The sequence below is a fragment of the Carcharodon carcharias genome, chromosome 17 (genome assembly GCF_017639515.1).
Source record: "Carcharodon carcharias isolate sCarCar2 chromosome 17, sCarCar2.pri, whole genome shotgun sequence".
NCBI classification, from domain to species: Eukaryota; Metazoa; Chordata; class Chondrichthyes; order Lamniformes; family Lamnidae; genus Carcharodon; species Carcharodon carcharias.
This window is the reverse complement of record NC_054483.1, coordinates 118119028-118144488: the sequence shown is the minus strand read 5'-3', so window position 1 is coordinate 118144488 and position 25461 is coordinate 118119028. Positions and strand designations below refer to the sequence as shown.

Genomic DNA, 25461 nt, shown 5'->3' with positions numbered 1-25461 from the left:
TAAATCAATCTGGAAGGCAGAGCAAATCTTGACCTTTTTAAAGGCACAAGGGAATAATGCAAAGTTGGACTATCTATTTTAATGCAAGGAGTCTTACAAGTAAGACAGATGAATGGAGGGCATTGATTAGCACATGGAAATATGATATTGTTGCTATCTCAGAGACATGGTTGAGGGAAGGGCAGGACCGGCAGCTCAATATTCCAGAGTATAGAATCTTCAGGCATGTCACGGAGTAAAAGATGGCCAGTAAAAGAGGAGGTGGCATTGTACTATTGATCAAGGAGTCAATTACTGCAGTAAGGAGGGATGGTATCTTAGAAGGTTCCTCAAATGAGGCCATATGGGTAGAACTTAAAAACAAAAAGGGGGCAATCACTTTGCTGGGAGTGTACTCTAGGTCTCCAAACAGTAAACGGGAGGTAGAGGAGCAGATATATAGGCAAATCTCAGAAGTGTAACAATAATAGAGTAATAATAGTAGGGGATTTCAACTTCCCCAATTCTAACTGAGCTTAGAGGGGGCGAAATTCTTAAAGTGCATCCAGGAGAGCTTTTTGAGCCAGCACGTAGAAAGTCTGACAAGAAAAGGGGTGGTACTGGACCTAATCTTAGGGAATGAAGCTGGGCAAGTGGTAGAAGTATCAGTGGGGGAGCATTTCAGGGATAGTGACCATAACTCTAATATTTAGGGTAGTTTTAGAAAGGACAAAGATGGACTGGAAATAAAGTCCTGAATTGGGGGAAGGCAAATTTCAATATGATAAGACAGGATCTGGCCAAAGTGGATGGAGAGCAGCTACTTGTAGGAAAGTCTACATCAGACTAGTGGGAGTCATTCAAAAAGGAAATAGTGAGAGTTCAGGACCAACATGTTCCCGTAAGGGTGAAGGGTACAACAAGGACCAACAAGTCCAGGGAATCCTGGATGTCAAGGGATATAGAGGATTGGATAAGAAAAAAAAAGAGGCTTATGGCAGATACAGAGGGCTGAAAACAGTGGAAGTCCTAGAGGAGTATAGAAAGTGTAGGGGTGGGGTACTTAAAAAAAAAGTAATTAGGAGAGCGAAGCATGAAAAAACTGCCAGGTACAATAAAGTAAAATCCCAAGACATTTTATAAATATATTAAGGGCAAGAGGATAACCAGGGAAAGAGTTAGGGACCAAAGTGGCAATTTGTGAGTGGAGCCAGAGGACATAGGTGAGGTTTTAAATGATTACTTTTCATCTGTGTTCACTATGGAGGACCATGTAGGTGTATAAATCAGGGAGGGGGAACTGTATATACTTGAACAAGTTAGCATTGAAAGGGAGGAGGTATTAGTAGTTTTAGCAGGCTTAAAAGTGGATAAATCCCCAGATCCAGGTGAGATGTATCCCAGGCTGCTATGTGAGGCAAGGGAGGAGATTGTAGGGGCTCTGACACTAATTTTCAAATCCTCTCTGGCCACAGGAGAGATGCCAGAGGACTGGAGGACAGCAAATGTGGCACCATTATTCAAGAAGGATAGTAGGGATAAACCAGGTAATTACAGGCCAGTGAGTCTAACATCAGTGGTAGGGAGACTATTGGATAAATTCTGAGGCACAGGAGAGGCAGGGATTAATCAGGGATAGTCAGCATAGCTTTGTCGGGGGAGATCGTGTCGAACAAATTTGATTGAATTTTTCGAGGAGGTGACTAGTTGTGTTAAATGAGGGCAGTGCAGTTGATGTAGCCTTCATGGACTTCGGTGAGGCTTTTGACAAGGTCCTGCATGGGAGAATGGTCAAGCTGGTAAGAGCCCATGGGATCTAGGGCAATTTGGCAAAATGGATCCAAAATTGGCTTAGTGGCAGGAGGCAGAGGATGAGGTTCGAAGGTTGTTTTTGTGATTGGAAGCCTGTGATGAGTAGTGTACCACAGGGATTGGTGCTGGGACCCTTGCTAGTTTGTAGTGTACATTAGTGATTTAGACGTGAATATAGAAGGTATGATCAGTAATTTCGCAGATGACACGAAAAATAGTGATGTCGTAAATAGTGAGGAGGAAAGCTTTAGATTGCAGGACAATATAGATGGACCGGGAAGATGGGCAGAGCAATGGCAAATGGAATTTAATCCTGAGAAGTGTGAGGTAATGCATTTTGGAAGGACCAACGCGGCAAGGGAATACACAATGAATGGTAGGACCCTAGGAAATATAGAAGATCAGAGGGACCTTGGTGTATATGTCCATAGATACCTGAAGGCAGCAGCACAGGTAGATAAGGTGGTTAAGGCGGCATATGGGATACATGCCTTTATTAACCAAGGCATAGAATACAAGAGGAGGGAGGTTATGTTGGAGCTGTCTAAAACGCTAGTTAGGCCACAGCTGGAGTACTGTGCGCAGTTCTGGTCGCCATGCTATAGGAAGGATGTGATTGCACCGGAGAGGGTGCTGAGGAGATTCACTAGGATGTTGCCTGGGCTGGAGAGTTTCAGCTATGAAGAGAGACTGGATAGGCTAGGGTTGTTTTCGTTAGAGCAGAGACAGCTGAGGGGGAACCTGATAAGAGTGTACAAAATTATGAGGGTTATAGATAGGGTAGATAGGAAGAAACTTTTCCCCTTAGCAGAGGTGTCAATAACCAGAGGGCATAGATTTAAGGTAAGGGGCAGAAGATTTAGAGGGGATTTGAGGAAAGTTTTTTCACCCAGAGGATCGCTGGAATCTGGAACACACTGCCTGAGGGTTTGGTAGAGGCAGGAACCCTCACAACATTTAAGAAATATTTAGATGGTCACTTGAAATACCATAGCATACAGCGCTATGGACCAAGTGCCGGAAAATGGGATTAGAATAGATAGGTGCTTGATGGCCAGCGTGGACACGATGGGCTGAAGGGACTGTTTCTGTACTGTATAACTATCACTCAGACAAGGTTTACCTTGTTTCTCCTGTCATGGACCTCCCGTGGATCTGTGTTTAATGGAACAAACTGATTAGGATCTTCTATCTTGATTGGTGTTCCACTACTGTTTTTTGAAGTGCTGTCTGCCCTTTTCCACTGAAAAAAGATAAAATTTCTACATGATTCTTAGAAAAATAATAGCCCGGATTTTGCAGTACCAACAATGACAAGACAATAGCACTTACTGACATGGAACAAGACAACTTCTGACGACCGCAGTTGAATGTGGAAATCAGGAAGTTGCTTGTTCGATATGCTCTGCTCTTCCAAAGGTTTTGTGGTCATGACGTTTCACTGAAAGACTCACCATGCAAATACACTGAATGGCGTGAAGTTGCTGCGCCTACCTGATATATACAAGCTAAATTCACCAGAAAAAAGTCTGTTCATTTCTGTCCAAGTACCCTTCTAATGGTAAGGCAAGTCTTGATTACTGCAACATAAACACTCTGGCACTGAAAATTAACTCTTATAAGTGTGGAGATTCATTCCTTCAGCTTTTAATTACTGGGAGATTTTTTAAAAAGTAAACTAATTTTTAAAACATTCTTCATCTCTCATTCCATCTCTATTTCGCTTTCTGTATCTGATTTGACATCAGATTCACTATTCTGATACTTCCTAGTTTAGACTCTGCAATCACCCAGGTGCTTGCTTTACTCACACACGTTCTTGATGTCTTGCATTTATTTGGCTCCTAATTTACAGTAATTTTTGATGCAAAACCCCAAAGAAAGTCAATAGGCAATTGCAACGAACAAAAATCCAGCCTAATGTATAAATCAGTGGATAACCTACCGTGGTACACCAAATGGTCTTCATGGGTATGTGGAGACCTTGATAATTAAAAAAAAAAAATTCCGGCCATTGCTTTTCCAGTAATACTGTAGGGACTCTGTGTTGCTGTCAATCCTTGCACTATAATATCCACCATACTATCAATAAGAGGGCTCTTAACATTACCAGAAGGAACAAGCCTGGTTCTTAGAAATAATATTCAGCAAATCTGGGGGTGGGGATTAATGGGGTAGCTAATGGAGATAGATAATCAGAGCTACACAGATGGAACAGTTCAAATAGAGGCACTAAAGATTGCTGGACACACAGGAAAGCAAGAGGGCAGAGCCAGAGGTAGATATTTTGATGGGGGTGGGGAACTTAGGGACACGGAATTTGAGGCAAATTTGGGAAAAGAATATATAGAATCGAGACAGGTTCATGAGAAGGGGATAGATAAAGATTTCCAAGATAGTAATAGGGAATAAAACCAAATCAACATGACTATTTTTCTGAATTAATATTGAATTTCAATCCAACAGCAAATAGGCTGCAGTTAGGGAGGTGCACAAGCATGAAACTTGGTTAAAAGGATGGATATAAGCCTCTGTGTTAGGAAAAAATACATTTACTTGGCTGCTTGGCGTATGATTTAAATTCCTATGTAAAATACACTAACAGACAAGCAATCATTAGAATGTTCTTGAGAAAAATTTATACATCTGTGTCCAGATCTTAGCCAACATTCAGCTGAACCATTGAGTTTTGTTAGTACTTAGTCAACCTACTCTGTCCATGGAATGATGTATTCTGGCTTTTGAGATATTGGAAAGCATTGCTGGTGGAAGCTTTGGGGAATTACATAATGTGCTGACCCACCCTCCAGATGGTGAGCTGCATGAAGACAAATAGCTTTAACAAGAGGAGCAATCTGGGAAAAATCTGTAAAGAAAAATGGAAGTAGTGTATAAAACTGACCCCACCCATTTCAAGAGAACGCTTAGAACTTAACAGTTTTGAGCTTTGATTGTTAACCTAATGCATATTTTGTAAACTACGCTCACTTTCATAAAATTAAAAAATGTTGTGAACAATATTTTACAATTCTCTATACAAATTATGAAGTTAAAAAGCTAGTAGACTAACCAAATAACCAGCCTTTTCGCAGTGTGTCCTATACTGTTAGGTTTTCTAACAGTAAATTCTTAACCTCTTGCCACCAAAGGGAGCTCCTTTGTAATAAGCTACATTTAATTATTGTACTGTGATCAGATTTCAGTCTAAATTATTTGCATAAGATCAGGGCATCATAGGAAAACACAGACTTCCTTACATTTCTGACTTGACAGATGTGCAAGCTGAATTCTGGCTGTATTTTTAGTCATTGTGAATGTTTCACACAAGTATTAAATATGTAAAAATATTTATTATTTATATGAGAGGGATTTGCAGTTAGTTATGGACATGTGCATTGAACTTGAATCTTAATGTGAATCATTCCCACAAAAGCAAATGAAATTAATCTTTGTTGGATGTTTATATTGTAGCATTGATTAGAGCTATTCAAAATATTTTAGTAGACTACAACTGTATTTTCAGAGCTCAATTTCATTTATTTCATACTTAGGTCATCCTACTGAGACATTTGGAAGACATTGATGGAACAATTTTAATTAGAAACATGATCAAAAGATAGTACTGAAAGAAAAATACAATAGATTTAGGACTTTGCACATTGGGTGGAATACTGGGTATAACCAAAAGCAATTGTAGCCAATTTGATCCTGATGTTTACCTGAAGAACACAAAGATCTGGAAAAGTTGTGCTCATACCAACATGCAAGCCCAAATCACACAAGAATGCTGCTTCAACAACTTGGATTTATATTTCCCATTTAATGCAAAAAAAATTTACAAGGTAGGGAACACCAAGCTAGAAAAGGAGAAATTAAGACATGGAATTCTAGAGAGTAGGAACCAGTTATCAATGGTCGGGTATGGGAAAGTGGGATGGAAGAAACTGACTACATGGAAGATGATTTCCAATTTAATGTATGGACAATGGACAGTCAACATGAGCCAGTGAGGATAAATGATAGCTGAGCAAGGCTTGTGCATACTCTGGGAGGTAAATTAATCAGTTAACCAAGTTAGAGTGATCAAGTTTAGAGGTAACAAAGACACATAAATGAGTTTCAGCAGCAAAGGGGCAGGCGTTGTTGTGGAGGTGGAAGCAAGAAGTCTTAGTGCTGGAGAGGATTTGGATCCTTACAGGACAAAAAGACTGAAAAGGCTGATTCAGCCTAAGAATGCCTGGAGGAGGAGGAGGAAAGTGTCCGTAGAAGGGACTGAAGACAATTGATTTAGTCTTTCTAATTTTGAGCTGAAAATAGTTTGACATTCAAGATGCATGTTGGACAAGGAGGCTCACAGCATAGAGGGAAATGAAAAGTCAACAGAGGCTGTAAAGATGTAGAACTGAGTAGCATAGTACATGTGGAAGCTGATCTAGTGTCTATGAATTATGTCACTAAAAGTCAGCAATTTGATATGGAAGAGGAGAGGACCAAGGATAGAACTTTGAGGGAGAGAGAAGAGGAAGTCATTATTAAAGATGAGCTGGCTATGTTTAGATATAGTGGAATGGAACCATATGAGACCAGTGCTGTCTTATTGGATGACAAAGGAGACACATTAGAGGAGCTAACTTGAATGACCATGTTGAATGCTGAAGGATTTAGAATGGAAGAGTACATGACCACAGTTGTAAAGGATATCATTTGTGACTTCAGTGTCATTTCAGTGCAAGATGGATGGAAGTTGGGCTGGAAGAATTTGAAGAGGGAACTATAGGAGAGACAAATGGGCATAAAGTTGGAGAGCAACACGTTCAATGGTCTTAGAGGAGAAAGTGACATTTGTGAGTAAAGAAACCTCAACCTTGCCATCAAGTTTTGCTCAAAGCACTCTTATTGCTTCAATTCCATACTGCACTAGGTAAACACCAATTGCATTTTGCAACTGAAAAAAATACTGTCAACCATGTATTCAACCTTTTAAATAATTCTAATTATTCAAATGTTAATTATTATTGAGCCAAAGGAAAATATACACAATAGGAAAAAAGTGAAACTCTTAGCAAACAAACTGTGACTGAATGAAATAAATGCAGAATATAATGGTTGTAATTTTTCAGTAATGTTATTGTTGAAAATAATACTATTAACATTGGTCTTGCCTTTATAATGCCTCAGCCTCTACTAGTTCTGACATTGTCCAACAATGGTCACAATCTCCAATAATTGTGGCAGCTTTGAGACTAAATGCAAGTACAAAAACCACAAATTATGCAAAACATTTGGGTTGGTATGTGTCATGTGTCACAACAGTGAGAAAATGTTGAAGTTCAGATGATCATTACAACAAATTCCTCAACTGACTTATAGCCTTCTAATACACTTTAAAGCATTTAATATATTCTATTTTTACTTAGTTCTGTTGAAGGGTCATTCAGACTCGAAACGTTAACTGTGTCCCTCTCCGCAGATGCTGCCAGACCTGCTGAGATTTTCCAGGTATTTTTGTTTTTGTTTTGGATTTCCAGCATCCGCATTTTGTTTGCTTTTATTTTTGCTTTTACACTTTAAAGCACCCTACTTAAAGTGAATAATGAGTATTTGAGCATTATAAGACAATGGTAGATTAAGGTGCTCAGGTACTACAAGATACAACACCAAGCTCACATTGCATGAGTCAAGCTCAAATAGCTTATAACAATAATCTAACCTCCATAGAAAGAACAGAATATTGCTGAAAAGATTCATGTTGCCAAAGCATTTTGTCTTACATTCATCAGGACAAATGTGAGACTGCCAAATTTCAAATGATCATATTTTATACTACAGGACAAAAAAGTGCTGATTGATTGGCAGTAGACTCTAGCAGAGGCATTGCCATGGAGAAAGCAACGAGGAACCATAGGCTCCCGAAGCTCCTGGATAATTCAAAAATGGTGCAAGGCTTGAACATATTCCTTTCGTTTGCAGAGAATGGGTCTCTGCATAGGACCACACTTCTAACAAGCTTAAATGAGCTGTGTTACGAGCTCAAATGATTATCTTAAACTGGTTGTTAGCTATTAATGCACTCAGGATTGTTCAGTCATTGATCTCTAATTACAGAATCACATGCAACAGTAGCCATTTTGTTTTGGGTTTTGCAAGTGCAGGTTGATTAAACAAGTTTTGTATTCTGCTTATTAAGAACTCAAGCATGCTGTTTGATTTGATCAGCCAATCACTAGAACACATGGCCTACATTCCTGACAATACACCAGCACTAAAATTCATACACGACGTTGCTCAATTGTATGGTAGGTAGAATATATTTTTGGACTGATGGCAGTATTCTGCTAGTGGAAAATGGCACTTGCATAACCACCGCAGAATGAAAAGGCTTCCTTAACCTGCTGTTCAAATTTTTGAGACACTTTGCCTTTCCAGGTTAATTTGAGATAGACTGGGCACTTTTCAAGTATAAAGGTCCATTTGTGAGGTATTTTCCACGAACAGGATGCTGCCACCAGTCAAAGACGTTCTGCTTACCACACAATTGGGCAATGTTGTGAATGAATGTCAGTGCCGGTGCAATACCAGATCCATAAGCCGTATGTCCCAACGATTGGCTGACAGGAACAGTTTGCAGTCTGAGTGCAGTCTGTACTCTATTATAATCACCCGTGCTTGCAAAACCCAAACCACTGCTATTAGACATAATTGGGCAGCATTTGCTGAATAATCCCGAGTGCACTAATAGCTACACTAACAACTAATTTAAGATAATCAGTCAAGCTTGTAGAGCTCATCGAGCTCTGAAGAAGTCATATGGAGTAGAAGCATTAACTCTGGTTTCTCTCTCCACAGGTGCTGCCAGACCTGCTGAGTTTTTTTCCAGCATTTTTTGTTTTTATTTCAGATTCTAGCATCCATAGTATTTTACTTTCAACGAGCTCGTAGAGTGGCTCATTTACCGTTGCTAGAAGCGACATACAATCACATGTAGGGACCTGTTCTCTGCAAACAAAAGGAGTATGTTCAAGCCTTGTGCCTTTTTTGAATTACATGGGAGCTTGGGTAGCCTATAGTTCCTGTTGCTTTCTCCATGGCAACGCCTTGGCCAATCAAGAGTCAACTTGCCAACCATTCAGCACACTTTTCTCCTGTGGTATAAATTGTTGTGATGGTTTGAAAATTGGCATTCTTGCATTTGACCTGATGAGTGCAAGATGAAAAGCATCAGCAACATGTCTTTCTTTTCAGCAATAATAGAACAATCTTGAAATCACTTTTTGGTATTTTACTGTATGCATTTTTATTTTATGCTTGGTCTTGAAGGGATGTAAAATGGATTTTAAAATGCCAGATACTGCTATGCTCATACATTATCATTTAAGTTCAGAAACCTTACCGCAAAAGTTGACATGTAAACATGTAATTGATTAGCTGAAAATTCTATTAAAATAGTTAAAATCCCCATTGACTCAAAACATGAGCAGGATCTAGAAGATCCTAAACAACTTTAAATAAATACATCAAGTAAAAAACCTTCTAATTTTTAAACCAGTCAACTATGATGTTTCCTTGCAAAATCCATGCTGCTAGCCCCTATTACAATATTGCGTCATTTTAGGTTCATTAGGATCTGACAAAAGGTAAAATCACATTTATTACAGCACTTGTCAGACGGAGATGTATGCTTAACATTTTTAACAGGACACAGGGGTATTAAACTAGAGCCTTTTTTGCTTGTAAACTTTTAAATTCTAACAAGGGCTGACTAGTTTACGTTATATTTATTGCTTCCGACATCTGACCCATTTGTTTAACCTAAAATACTACACCTATGCAAGAGAAGTCACAGCAGAGACCTCCCACCAGTGCACGGATAGTAAGACACATGAGTGATTGCGGATAGAAAATACAGATGGTGTTCTTACACGGGAGACTGATGCCTGACTCTTGACAATAAGTTAAAAGTACGAAGCAAAGCAAAGATGAGAAAAATATTTATTTCTCTATAATGTTATTTAATCACTGAAGTACTTTTATACAGGTAACACTGATGTATTGCACAATGAAACTCCCATTTCCCACAATAAAATCATATGTTTAACCATTTTTAAAAATAGGAAACACACCAACCTATATAAATTTATATTGCTAAACTGATGGATTAGGAAATTTAAGCCAAAAACACACAAATAATCACAGCCACAAGATTGATGCCATAACCAAAAACTTTTCTAAAGTTTTATAAATTAATCTACATGAAAATTTCATTTAAAAAGTTATGGTTTTGGATAATGGGTTTTAATATGAAGTTTGGAATATATGCAGGTTTGCGATTCTGGCATGAGTGTCATGATGTACCCGCAGAAACCATCACCTCTATTCTGCCACAGGTAACAAGTGATTCTTTGTTTTCCTAACAGGCACATACACTATAGCTGCACTTTGGGCAGCTTTGTGACAGCTGAGAAAAGTAGCATTAGAAAATCATTCCAAGCAGACCCACTAGCACATAAGATAAATATTTGTGGTTTTTGTTAGCCCCTTTTATAAGAGAGCCAAAAGCTCATCAATTGCCACTAAAAATAAAAGTTGAAGCATTTGGAATAAGCTTCAGCCAGAGGTGCCGAGTGGATGATCCATCTCGGCTTCCTCCAGAGGTCTTCTGCGTCACTGATGCCAGTCCTCAGTCAATTCAATTCACTCCATGTGATATCAAGAAGTGGCTAAAGGCGCTAGATACCACATGGACTATGGGCCCTGGCAATATTCTGGCAATAGTACTGAAGATGTGTTCCAGAACTTGCCGTGCCCCTAGCCAAGCTATTCCACGATAGCTACAACACTGGCACCTATCTGACAATGTGGAAAATTGCCCAGGTATGTCCTGTATACAAAAAGCAGGACAAATGCAATCCAGCCAATTACTGCCCCATCAGTCTACTCCCGATCATCAGTAAAGCAATGGAATGGGTCATCAACAGTGCTATCAAGCGGCACTTGCGAAGTTACAACCTACTCACTGATGCTCAGTTTGGGTTCTACCAGGGTCACTCAGCTCCTGATTTCATTACAGCCTTGGTTCAAACATGGACTAAAGAGCTGAACTCTATGTGAGGCAAGAGTGACTGCCCTTAACATCAAGGCAGCATTTGACTGAGTGTGGCAGCAGGGAGCACTAGCAAAACTGGAGTCAATGGGAATTGGGCAGGTGGGGGGGTGGGAACCTGCTGGGCATAAGGAAGATGGTTGTGGTTGTTGGAGGTCAATCATTTCCGTTCCAGGACATCACTTCAGGAGTTCCTCAGGGTAGTGTCTTAGGCCCAACCATCTTTAGTTGCTTCATCGATGACCTTTCATCCATCATAAGGTCAGAAGTGGGGATGTTCGCCGATGACTGCACAACGTTCAACACCATTTCACAACTCCTCACATAATGAAGCGGTCCAGGTCCAAATGCAGCAAGACCTGGACAATATCCAGGCTCGGGCTGACAAGTGGCAAGTAACATTCTCGCCACACAAGTGCCAATCAAGATCATCTCCAACAAGAGAGAATCCAACCATCGCCTCTTGACACTCAATGGCATTACCATCGCTGAATCCCCCACTATCAACTTCCTGGGGTTACCATTAACTGGAAACTGAACAGGACTAGTCATATAAACAGTGTGGCTACAAGAGCAGGTCAGAGGCTAGGAATCTTGTGGTGAGTAACTCACCTCTTGAATCCTCTACAAGGCACAAGTCAGGAGTGTAATGGAATACTCTCCAATTGCTTGGATGAGTGCAGCTCCAACAACACTGAAGAAGTTTGACACCAGCCAGGACAAAGCAGCCTGCTTGACTGGCACCCCATCCACAAACATTCACTCCCTCCACTACCAATGCACAGTGGCAGAAGTGTATTCTACAAGATGCACTGCAGGAACTCCCCAAGGCACCTTAGGCAGCATCTTCCAAACCCATGACTGCTACCATCTAGAAGGACAAGGGCAGCAGGCACATGGAAACACCTGAAAATTCCCCTCCAAGCCAGTCACCATCCTGACTTGGAAATATATCGCTGTTCCTTCATTGTTGCTGGGTCAAAATTCTGGAACTCCCTACTTAACAGCACTGTAGATGTATCTACACCACATGGACTGCAGTGGTTCAAGAAGGCAGCTCACCACCAGCTTCTCAAAGGCAATTAGAGATGGGCAATAAATGCTGGCCTAGCCAGTGATACCCATATCCCATGAATGAATATAAAAAAAATGTGTAGTGGGTCTACTCCAACCAAGGCATACTCCTAGAGAGTACTGGTAAGCTTGGTCTAATTCAGGGCCAATAACTCCAAATTTATTTACTACAGCATGTGGTGATAAGAGTTTGTAAGGGAAGATAGTGCCTTAGGACATTCTACAATAATGGTGCTATATAAAAACAAGTTATTGTCTTCATTAACTGATTTTAGGACTTGAATCGAGGACTTATCTCATCAGACTGAAATTAAAGGAATTGTGTACTGTGAAGACGTTTTTATTTCAGATCCTTTTCATTGTAATAGTTAAGTAAAATCCTACAAGCCTCCTAGCTGCTAGTCAACTATATGGAATTGTTCACAGGTTGAAACTATAACAAACATTAGCAGGGAGGTTGAGCTTCCAAGAGATAGCTCTCTGTGGATCAGAAATTAAAAATATGACTTCTACCTGGCTGAAGAAGCAAGACTTTTTGAAAAATAACTGATCGAGAATGAATACCTGACATTGAAAGCAGTTTACATAGCTCATAGTCTCTCCTTTAGCCAGTCAGTGTGAATAATTGGACAAATCATAGTCCACACTCAAAAGTGTAGTGTGGCTGACTTATGGTTAGAAGTTAAATGCAAGTGGACAAGCAAAGTCTTGTAATCTTATTTTCCCTCCTCCAGCCACATCTCAAGCAGTTTGCCCAGGCTGGGAACTCCACATCTGGCCATTTGTAGGTCTTGCGCATGCACCATTACAGACTGTGGATCTAGCAGAGTTGGACAATCAAAACTGCATTTACCAGTTTGTAATGTTGTATACTTCACTTCCAATGTTTGTGTCAAGTCAGCTCCCTCATACCATTAGCCTATGACTCCTCCATCATCAATTGCTTAAAAAACCTGGGGAACTGACACACCCGCCTGTATACTAGCCTTTCACCTTCAAGAAAATCTTCTGTTGCCCGCAAAGGACCAACCTGAAATGTTTGAGCTGTGTCAACTCAACTTCTAAGTGGCTTGGGCCCACAAGACAAAATTGGCACTAATGTGGTAATCACAATTAGATAAGTAGGTTAAGAAACAAAACTTCTACACTGCAGTTCTGACATTTGTGGAGGATGCTTTTCCCACTAGTAAGAATCTTTCATAATCTATTTCATGCTAAAGTTAATTTTCAAAACTGCTCCTGGAATATGATTTCCCATTGTAAAATATTCTCCAGCTTTAATTTCATAGTTACTTGCACTCAGTTTTATTTCATTAATTGGCATCTAAATAGCAGCAAGAGAATTGTTTATGGCATCAATTCATTTGAGTTCTATCAAATAACATTTTCTTTCATTGCTAACTGGTGAATGCTGAAATCAACTCATTATTTCAAAAGGAAGCGTTGTATGAACATAGACCGAGTTATTCCAAAATAAGTATTTAAGAGTGATAGAAGATTTATAAACTAATACTTACTGTGGTTTTTGACCTAGGGCTGCAGTCGCCAGTTGCAGATTCCTCTGGGACATTGACCTTCATGTACGTGTTTGGAGTGTTCAGCCATCTTGTTTTTTCACGCTGCTGTTTCTGTGCCAGGAATTTGAGGGGAGAACGCGGCAGAACATCATCTTCAAAGGAAAATGCTGTGACAGTTGCAGGGATTTCCACCTCACTCTTGTGTCTTAGTTTTTCTCTCAGAATAGGGTGCCTGTAAGTGTAACCTGTTCTATAGCCCTGTGGAGAGAAAATACAACTGTATGTGCATTTTCTTCCTACCAGTACAAAATTACCAAGAAAAAGCAAACAAATCATCCAACAATCCTAACAAAAATAAATACAAAATCCTGAACTACAATAGAAGAGGATCAGCTTGATGACATGGCAATTTAAAGCTCAATTTCATACAAATAGCATTGAAAGTTTGCGTCCCATTTGGATGTTAACACACCCATCAGTTAGAAAGATGATGTTAGGAGTGGGTGGACTACAGGAAATTACAATGATACATCTTTGTACTCAATGACAATGTTTCTGGTTTATCCAATTAACCAAACAGAAATGAAAATAGAACACGCAATGACACTGCATAGACAATCATGTTTATATATTTTGAATTTGCTCACATAGGTGAACAAGTATTATTTAAAAGTTGTATTTACACAGTTATGTCATCCTGAGTGAAATTGCAGAGGCACTGGCAATAATCTTTCAATGTTCCTTGGATTCAGGGGAAGTGCTGGAGAATTGCAAACATTGCACCCTTGTTCAAAAAAGGTTGTAAAGATCTGCCCTGCAATTATAGACCAGTTAGTTCAACTTGGGTGGTGGGGAAACTTCTAGAAACAATTATTTTGGATAGAATTAATAGTCACATGGAAAAGTTTGGATTGATTCGGAAGAGTCAGCATGGATTTGTTAAAGGAAAATCATGTCTATCTAACTTGGAGTTTTTTGAAGACATAAAAGATGTTGATGAGGGCAAGGCTGTCAATGTGTTGTATATGGACTTCCAAAAGGTGTTCGATACAGTGCCACACAACAGACTTGAGGGGAAGTTATGGATCATGGAATAAAAGGGACAGTAGCAACGTGGATACAAAATTGGCTGCGGGATAGGAAACAGAATAATGGTTAATGGGTAACTTTCAGGCTGAAAGAAGGTTTGTAGTGGAGTTCCCCAGGGGTCGGTATAGGGACCCTTGCTCTTCCTGATATATATGTAAATGGTCTTGATCTTGGTGTGCAGGGGACAATTTCAAAGTTTGCGGACGACACAAAACTTGGGAGAATTGTAAACTGTGAGGAGGACAATGTAGAACTTCAAAAGGACATTGACACATTGGTGGAGTGGGTAGATAGGTGGCTGATGAAGTTCAATGTGGAGAAGTGTGAGGTGATGCACTTGGTACAAAGAACATGGAGAGCCAAAATAAAATAAAAGGATACTATTCTAAAGGGTGTGCAGGTGCAGAGAGACCTGGATGTATGTGTACGTAAGTCATTAAAAGTGGCAGGACAGGTAGAGAGAGCTGTTTCTAAAGCATACAATATTCCAGGCTTCATTAATAGGGTCATAGAGTATAAGAGCAGGGCGGTTATGATGAACTTATACAAGACACTGGTTAGACCTCAGCTGGAGTATTGTATATGGTTCTGGATGCCACACTATAGGAAAGATGTGAATGCATTGGAGAGACTGCAGAACAGGTTTACGAGAATGGTTCCAGGGATGAGGCACTTCAGTTATGGGGAAAAGATTGGAGAAGTTGGAACCGTTTTCCTTGGAGAGGAAAAAGCTGAGAGGAGAATTGATAGAAGTTCTCAAAATAATGAGGGGCCTGGACAGAGTAGATAGGGAGAAACTGTTCCCGCTCGTAAACGGATTGAGAACTAGAGGGCACAGTTTTAGAGTGTTTTGCAAAATAAGCAAATGTGAGGTGAGATAAAACTTTTTCACACAGCAAGTAGTTAGGGTTTGGAATCCACTGCTTGGAAGTGTGGTGCAGGTAGGTTCAATTGAGGCATTCAAGAGGGCATTGTTTCTATTTAGATACACATCCAAAGTGCAGGATTACGGGGAAAAGGCAGGAGATTGGTACCAAGTTAAAATGCTCAGAGAACCATTGCAGACATGATGAGCCAAATGGCCTCCTTCTACACCGCAACAATTCTGTGATTTTGTGAAGGTAAAATAATTTGTTTGCATTTCTGGTTGAATCATCCCAAAGCATGTCACGTTGCCATAGCAATAGTGATTCAGCATGGAGTCTTGGTAGAAGATTCTTTTGTTTGTTTTATCCATGTGTGTTTGTTGACTGAACCGGCAGTTCCAGTGTGGGAACAGACAGAGGCAGTTGTAGCTTTGCTTTGGTGAGGTCTGCATCGCAACAGATTGAGAGCGCCAACAGGAGGTGAGAGTCAGGTAGGTCTGCATTTCAAGCAGAGAAAATACTAACTTCATCGTTCATTGCATGGAAGGTGGATGGGGCTCTATCTCAGTTTGGATTGTGTGAGGAAGGAGGAGCAGGGAGATTTGCCTAGTTTGAAACTAGAGGACGAAATCTACAGTAATCCTCAGAGCCTTGTGGCAGAAAGCAGTGAGCAAAGTTAGCTTGGAAGTTGTGGGAAGGCAATAGATATCTGCAATAACCCAAACGAGGAGATGAGGCATCCGTAGTTGTTATGCTGGTAAAAAAAAGGTGGAGGCTCACATAGCCAAAAACTAATGGAAAGACCCCCATACAGTTTTACCCCAGAGGAATAGCTGGAATACTTAGGAGAATTAAAGTCATTTCCAGAGGACTGTGGTATACCTTTTGGGTTAGTTCCAAGAAAAATGAATGAACCTTCAAGATTTTGTAAGATATGTTTGGGCAGGGAAGTAAAAACTACAACTGAGATTACAACTTAAGTATTTGTAAGCAATAGTGTTAAGTTTGTGGTGCTTGCTTTGCTTAATTTCATTTTATATATAACATTTGTTGTTTAAAATCAGGAAATCTTGTGGCGTAGTTCTGTCAGTTAATTGCTGCATTTGGATCCTTATCAGGATCAAAACACACGAAACAGAATCGGGGTAAATGGGTCAATTTCAGGATGGCAAACAGTAACTCGTGGAGTGTTACAGGGAGCAGTGCTGGGGCCTCAACTTTTTACAACCTATACTAATGACTTGGATGACTGTATTGCAGCCACATTTACTGACGATACAAAGATAGATAGGAAAGTGAATTGTGAGAAGGGTACATTAGTCTGCAAAGGGATACAGGTAGGTTAAGTGAGTGGGAAAAAATCTGGCAGATGGAGAATAATGGGAAAATGTGAGGTTGTCCATTTTAGCAGGTAAAATAAAAAAAAAAATCAGAATATTTAAATGGAGAGAGACTACAGGATGCTGCAGTACAGAAGGATCTGGGTGTCCTTGCACACGAAAGACAAAAGTCAGCATGCAGGTACAGCAAGTAATTGGGAAAGCAAAGCAAATGTTGGTCTTTGTTGCATGGGGTGGGGGGGTTGGATTATAAATGTAGGGAGGACTTGCTATAATTTTACAGAGCATTGAGAGTACTGTGTACAGTTTTGTTCACCTTACTTAAAAAGGGACATACTTGCATTAGAAGCGGTTCAGACAAGGTTCATAGACTAAATAATATAAAAACAAAAAACTGCGGATGCTGGAAATCCAAAACAAAAAATAAAAAATACCTGCAAAAACTCAGCAGGTCTGGCAGCATCGGCGGAGAAGAGTACAGTTGACGTTTTGAGTCCTCATGACCCTTCAACAGAAGGTCATAGGTTGATTCCTGGGATGAGGAGTTTGTCTTATTAAGCAGGTGGGCCTATACTTTTGAGAGTTTAGAAGAATGAGAATAAAAGATTCTGAGGGGGCTTGATAGGGTAGATGCTGGGGAATCTAGAACTTGGGGGCACAGTTGCAAAATAAGGGGCCTCCCATTTATGATGGAGATGAGGAGGAATTTCCTCTCTGAAGGTCACTAGTGTTCGGAATTCTCTTCCCCCAGTGAGCAGAGGCTGGGTCTTTGCACATATTCAAGACTGAATAAGGCAGATTATTGATTTAGAAGGGAGTCAAGGGTTATGAGCGGCAGGCAGGAAATTGGAGTTAAAGGCAAAATCAGAGCAACCATGTGGCAGAGCAGGCTTGAAGGGCTAAATTACCTACTCCTGCTTCTAGTTCTTATGATCTTAACCACGGTTTTAATCTGTATCTATTTATATGGGGCTCAAGTGGGCTGCCCATCTAATGCCCACCACCTGCATACAATTAAATACAATTTATATATAATTAACAGCCAGGGCATTGGAAAAACTGCCCTACTCCTCTTCAAGTAGTACCATGGGACCTTTCATGTCCACCTGAACTTTGTTTAATGTCTGATACAAAAAACGACACCTCAATGATTGCAGCATTCCTCTTTTTTCTGTTTTTATTCCATCTTTGTTAATATACTGAAAAGTATAAGATCTTGATCTCCCGTTCTTGCCTTTGTACAGGGCCAACAGAGATACATTGGCTACTTTCACATCTTGAAACGGACACCAGGAATATCACCAACAGCATGACCCTTATGACCAAAACTAGCGACTAGAAATTCATCATGTCTGACTGGATGATGTGCTCAAATGCTGGACATTGTGCCTTCAAACTCAGTGCAGGTACGCTATCACTGAGTCAAGGCTGACACCTTTCATTGTAACATAAACCCGGTTCTAATCCTACCAAATGTAAATGCTCCCGGGACTCAACTCAAAAGCAAGCTTTTACTTAGGAGTTGATTAAAATAAACACAATGAAAACTTGCAATTCATAATAAACATACATCATTCCTGTAACAACCTTTTTTTTGTACTTTACATTTCAAGAAAGACGTTCCATGGCTCGGGGCAGACGAAAATAGTGAACATTAAGCAGAAAGGAAAAGTTATTTACAAATCAAGGTATAGAGGTTTGGCAAGGTAGTGGCTGCAAGAATTGCTACAGACAATGAAGCAAAGAACATTGAGCAGTCCAGGATTGAAATGAACTAAGGGTACTGTGGGGTATGTGGCTGGAGGAGATCATGGAGATAGAGTGGGGTGAGGCCTTGGAGAGATTTGAAAGCAAGGATCAGTATTTTGAAAATATACATACCAGATTGTCCAGCATTCTCATCATAGCTTCAAATTCTTGTTCTCCAATTCTCCACTTCTGTGCAATTCCCATGTTGACTCCATCAATGGCCACTTTGTGTGTGTAAGGCTTGAATTTTTCCAGATCCAGCAGTAGTAAGTTATCCACGCTACCTGCACTTGCCAAGGCTCTCACCTTAAAATAAATCATTTGGTTAAAAGCGCACTGATCACTCCCAGGTTTTAAAACAATCAAATGCATCAGCCCAACAGAAACAATGCTTTGAGAGCCATTCTTAGAAATATTTTCACTGTCCAAGTCATACAATGAATGTACACAGACATCTTACAGCATAATGCACATGATCTTTGTATACATCTTGAGACCACTTAATACATCACTTCACCCACAAATCAGAAACTTACCGCACATCTGTTCTGTTTAACACAGTGAGAAACATTGTTTATTGAAAATGACTGAATTATTTGTAAATAACGGTCCAATAGATGTATAAAACTGCAAAATGGTTCATTACTGTAATAAGCACTCTGATGATTTAATATCTATTCAGTTAATTTCATACAAAGAAACTCCTCTTGTTCTGAAAACTTCTAAACCAATTCTATTCATAAAAGCACATCAATAGATTGCATTGTATCTGGGCCAATTAGGATTAATTACTAGGAATGGGTTGAATCTGAAGGGAACTTTCTTCTGACAGAGATTTATACGTGCGATAATCATTGACTTAATAATTTAATACATTTGCCCCTCCAACTTATGTAGGTAATTTGAACGCACGTTCCCCTACCTAATTTTCTACCTTTCCAAAGGTTTCTAACTGTTCTATGCTCGGATCCATATGTTTCATAGGTTCCAGTCATAGGTTACAGCAATTAAAGTCATTCCTCATATGTGAAAGGCATTCTTCTGACCATGGACAAGGGAGGGGATTATAACCAAAACTGACCATAAGCAGCAACAGTTTGCTCTTTACAATGTAGTGAAACATCTGAAGATGTTTTATGGTAATAACTGGAACAACACTGTTAGCAAATACACAGTTTAAAACTTTGCTTTTATCTTTACTTGCTTCAAAAAAAGTGTTAAAATGTGAAAAAAGCATTTCAACGCTTAGGGATATGAACACCAAACATGCTGCCATTGATAGTGGTGCATGCTGACTGCAATACAGGCTAGAGTAAGTTTTAGAAGTGAGGGAGGGTCATATAGATATTTATAAACAATAATGAGCTTGGAAAAAGGAGTACAGGAGTGACAAAAGTGTGGTTGGAGTTTTCAGTTATTAAAATTCGTGCTGGGTGGAGCTTTGAAGAAGTTGAGTTTGTAGGTGACAGGAGTGGTTGAGAGTCTAAGAGGATGGAAGTGAGGTACAAATGATGGCAGGCAGTGAAATGAATGTGGTAATTGGTCTTGGCAATTAACATGTTAAGTGTTGAAACTACAAGAGTCAAACAGCAACCTATATAGCATTGGTTTCAGCCTAAGCAAGCAGTTTTTGAAGGGGATAGAATTGGGCAATGGTGTTAGCATAACTCAATGGATAGCAATCAATGGAAACTGTGGTTTACTTTTGCCTTCCAGCTTTAGAGCACTTAAGATAACTGTGGTGTTCCTTCCTCTTGGCTGAAATCATGTAACTATACACACACTAGGTAATGGACAGAGAAATTTAATTGCTTCTTTAGATCACACACCACACAGTGCATATACCCACTACATCCTGATATTATAGAAAATGGGTTAATTAAGACATTACACATGAAGTTGCATCAAGTTACAAAGAACACCACTTCAGGAGTTCCTTAGGGTTGTGTCCTACGCCCAACCACTTTCAGCTGCTTCATCAATAACCTTCCTTCCATCATAAAGTCAGAAGTGGGGATCTTCATTGATAATTGCACAACGTTCAGCACCACTTGCGACTCCTCAGATGCTGAAGCAGTACATGTCCAAATGCAGCAAGACCTGGGCAATATCTAGGCTTGGGCTGACAAGTGCCAGGAAATGACCATCTCCAACAAGAGAGAATCTAACCATCGCTTCTTGACATTCAATGGCATTACCATTGCTGAATCCCCCACTATCAACATCCTGGAGGGGTTACCATTGACTAGGACTAGCTATATAAATAGTGTGGCTACAAGAGCATGCCAGAGGCTAGGAATCCTGCAGCAAATAACTCACCTCCTGACTCCCCAAAGCCTGTCCACCATCTACCCCGCACAAGTCAGGAGTGTGATGGAGTACTCTCCAATTGCCTGGATGAGTGCAGCTCCAACAATACTCAAGAAGCTTGACACCATCCAGGACAAAGCAGCATGCTTGATTGGCACCCCACCTACAAACATTCACTCCATCCACCACCGATGAACAGTGACAGCAGTGTGTACCATCCATAAGGTGCACTGCAGAAACTCACCAAGTCTCCTCCGACATCTCCTTCCAAACCCACAACCGCTACCATCTAGAAGGACAGGGGAAAGCGTTCACATGGGAACACCACCACCTTAAAGTTCCCCTCCAAGCCACTCACCATCCTGACTTGGAAATATATCGCTGTTCCTTTATTGTTGCTGGGTCAAAATCCTGGAACTCCCTCCCTAACAGCACTGTGGGTGTACCTACACCACATGGGCTGCAGCGGTTCAAGAAGGCAGCTCACCACCACCTTCTCAAGGGCAATTAAGGATGGGCAATAACGCTGATCTAGCTAGTGATGCCCACATCCCATAAAATGAATTTTAAAAAGTTAGCTAGTCTGGATCAATCTAGATGTGAAAACCATGTCACTAGAGCCTGTTCACTATACTTAAAATTGTGAACCAGGTATTCAAGGAATGAAATGGGTTTGAATATGAGTGCTCCAAGTCATCATTTAAATGAACTGGCACCGGTTGTACATTTTTTTTTGCAATACCTGGATCTCGCAGGCTAATTGAACAGTGTAGATGTAGTGAAAGGCTTCCTCTATCGTCTCACCAAGTGCTATGACACCATGATTTCTAAGAACCAATACCTGAAAATAAAATCATGATTAGAGATAGCAGAAAGCAAAGGCTGCAATTTAACTAAACGATAAATTTAAAAACAGCAATTTTACAGTTTTACTTATGTTAACAATGCCTTTTCTTTCCTTTCCCTTTCTCCTCTCCTGATGGCACCGAATCTTGGTTCCAAATATGCCAATTTTCCTCATCTATGTCATCCAAGCAACCATTCTTTATATAAATGATAGTGAATATCGGAGGGGCATCACAGCTGAGCCTAATCATGTCATAGAATAGAATCTTGCAGCATTGAAGGAGGCTATTTGGCCAGCTGTGCTTGTGCCAGCTCTTTGAAAGAGATCCAAAGTTAGTCTCTCAGCATAGCTTTTGCGTCATAACCCTGCAAATTAGTCCTCTTTAAATACATATTTAACTGTCTTTTGAAAGTTATTATGGACTCAACATCGAGTTCAACAATTTCAGACCATAATCTCTGCCTGTACCACACGACTCCCCCACTCATTGTTTCCTTTTCTTTGTGTGCTTTGGTCTTGTTCTTATTTTTCCTTTCATGCAGCATTCATTCTCCTCTAGGTGCATCATTTGTTTCTTTACTTGTCCAACTACCACTCCCTTTGGCCCTGCGCTTCTAATCTCTCCTATCTTCCACCCTTTTTCCACCCTTCCCCTTTCACTTGTGTAAAACCAATTACATTTATACCTTTTCCCAGTTCTGAGGAAAGGTTATTGACCTCAAAAATCAACTCTTTCTTTCACCTGCTTGAGTATTTCCAGCATTTTTTGTTTTTATTTCAGATTTCCAGCCTCTGCAGTGGTTTGCTTTTGAAAGATTTTTTACACTGGTAGCAATCTTTGAATTCTCAAATACTCTCTGCTTAGCTTTGCTGAGAAATTGCTTTAACTGTATTACAACCTTACCAACCAATTAAACAGTTCAGAGGATTGTTAGCCTTTGATACCTTGCCCAATTTTCTATTCATGTCCCAAACAATGCCAGAAAACTCTTCATCTGTAAACTATTGAGCTGAGCCTAATGCTGTTCATCACCAATACTTGTGAACTTTTAAGTGGCTGGGTGTTATCTCACCATAATTTGAAAGACATTGAACCCAAATGTAGTACTTCTATTGCTATCATGGTTGAAATCAACAAACTTAGCACAAATCAAGGATTCAAGATCAATCAAGGATTCTCATGTTGCCTTGCGATACTGTGCAACCCATCAAAGGTGGAGGATGTGGGGAGAGAAAGAAATGGGGATAAAATCCGAAACATCAATTATCCACTTTGAACATTGCAACAGCTACTGTGATCTTACCTTGCAAGCTGTACCTAGACACTTCTGGAGCTGAATTCGGTCGCTCTCTTCATCAAGTGAACCATGATAATCATAATATGCGACACTGCCCACAATCAAGGCCTCTTGGGATATTGGCAGAATACCACACTTCATGGTTGAAACCTGTGGATGTTTGGGTGGGGTAGGGTGACCGCGGGGAGAAGCAAATAATTTTCATGAATTGATAGTGAAAAATATTGCAAGGTTTAAAACTTAAAAATATAAATTTTTCTTAAAAATCACTTACAGCAGCAGCTGCTGGTGTGTGTATATGTAGAGCACAGCGAACATCAGGACGTATTGCATAGATGGCAGCATGGGGGCTGAATGATGCTTGGTCAATTCTCAGATTTGTGCTTCCCTGGTCCACTACTTCACCTAGTATGTTAACTTTCACCTATTTATAGAAAAGCACATGTGATGAACATCAATGATCCTGACCATTTTTTAAAAGGCCAAGTAAATAACACAATAGTCTTCACTGTCTGCTTATATAATTTACTTTCATTTGATTTTCAAACAGCAACGCTATTCACATCACAAGATATTTTTGGATAACAAAAGCCTTTTCCGACCATTTTTACCCTTCCAGAATATCAAGCTTATTGTCTTTCAATTACAGAACTTGGATTCTTACATGAGTTCTTATGAACAGCTAAAATTGTACATGCAGTATTCAAAACATTCGATCATTAACTATACACAAATGCATAGAGACTGAAAGGTCTCAAACTTAACATTCACGATGCACTGGGCTAACTGATCTCAACTTCATTGCAGAGAGGGAAAGAATAAACCAGCCAATCTTGATTACTTTGCTGTGATTCCTACCAAAAGAATACATTGTGGCATTGAACATGGGTGTGATTTAAGACAGAGATTAGAAGAATTTTTTTCTCTCTCAGAGGGTTGTGAATTTTTGGAACTCACTTCCCCAGAGAGCGGTGGAGGCAGGGTCAATAAATAATTTTAAGGCAGAGGAGATAGATTCTTGACAAATGTTATTGGGGGTAGGCAGAACATGGTGTTGAGACCATAATCAGATCAGCTATGATTTTATTGAATGGCAGAGTAGGTTCAAAGGCCCACATGTCCGTCCTTGGCCTGCTGCAATGTTCCAGTGAAGCTCAACGCAAACTGGAGGAACAGGACCTCATCTTCCGACTAGGCACTTTAAAGCCTTCCGGACTTAATATTGAGTTCAACAACTTCAGATCATGAACTCTCTTCCTCCATCCTCACCCCTTTTTGATCCCCTTTTTTCAAATATTTATTTTTAAATTTTTATATATACATTTTTCTCCACCGATTTCTATTATTATTTTTAAAATTTATTTCCATTCATTGTTTTATCCCCACCTTTTAGCCTATTTTGATCCTTGCTCCCACACCATCCCCTCCCCCCACCACACCCCCACTAGGGCCATCTGTCACTGGCTCATTCTGCTTTCTACTCTTAATGTCACCATTAGCATCTCCTTTAGCCAGCATCACCACCATCAACACCCCTTCGACCTTTTGTTTATGACATCTTTAGCAATCTCTTCTTTGCCTCCACCTATCACTGGCCTTCTATCCAGCTTCATCTGTCCCACCACCCCCTTATACAGTATATATTTCACCACATTTCTACTTCTCTTTAGTTCTGAAGAAGAGTCATCTGGACTCGAAACGTTAACTCTTTCTCTCCACAGATGCTGTCAGACCTGCTGAGTTTTTCCAGCAATTTTTGTTTTTGCACTGGAAACTAAGTTGTTTGTGCATCTATACAGCAACACAAGGCACATCTTTCGGAGAACAGGAATACAAGTTTTATTGACATTTTCAAACTTTTGATCTTCTCCCACACACTTGACACCTACCACATATGACAAGAGCAATTATCCTTTTAGAAAGAAGTATCCAGACTCAACAAAACATAGACAAGACTCAGCACATGGGCATATCATTATAATCTCACTCGGGCAGAGAAGATATCCTGTTGAGAATACATATCATGTGGACATACCAACCAATAAAATACCCTTGAGAAGGTGCTGATGAGCCAGTTTCTTGAACTGTTGCAGTCAGTGTGATGTAGGTACATCCACATTACTTAAGGTAGGTAATTTAAGGATTTTGACCCAACAACGATGAAGGCGATATTCTTCCAAGTCAGGATGGCCTTGGACAGGAACTTGCAAAAGGCCTTGCAAAAGGCCAAGCACCTGCTGCCTTTGTCCTTCTTGGTGTTTGACAGCAGTTTCTAAACCTACAAAACCTAAGAAACCTTGGTGATTTCTGAAGTGCATATTGTAGATGGTACCCATTGCAGCCAATGTGCCAGCAGTGGAAAGAATGAACATTTAAAGGGGTAGATAGGTTACCAATCAAGTGGGCTGCTTTGCCCTGTATGGTGTTGAGTATTATTGGAGGTGCACTCAACCAGGCAAGTGGAAAGTAGTCTATTAATA

The 25461-nt window shown here is 40.1% G+C and overlaps 1 protein-coding gene across 8 annotated transcripts in view; it reads right to left on the bottom strand.

Annotated features, from left to right (window-relative positions):
* add3a (adducin 3 (gamma) a) overlaps nt 1–25461 on the bottom strand; it is a 318245-nt gene that overhangs the window by 16293 nt on the left and 276491 nt on the right. For all 8 annotated transcript variants that reach the window (XM_041210398.1, XM_041210396.1, XM_041210397.1 and 5 more), the window contains 6 exons: nt 23256–23405; nt 22988–23131; nt 21579–21677; nt 18659–18832; nt 13483–13740; nt 2915–3034 (listed from right to left, as the gene is read on the bottom strand). In XM_041210398.1, the coding sequence (XP_041066332.1) occupies nt 2915–3034; nt 13483–13740; nt 18659–18832; nt 21579–21677; nt 22988–23131; nt 23256–23405 (945 nt within the window). The remainder of the gene's footprint in view (nt 1–2914; nt 3035–13482; nt 13741–18658; nt 18833–21578; nt 21678–22987; nt 23132–23255; nt 23406–25461) is intronic.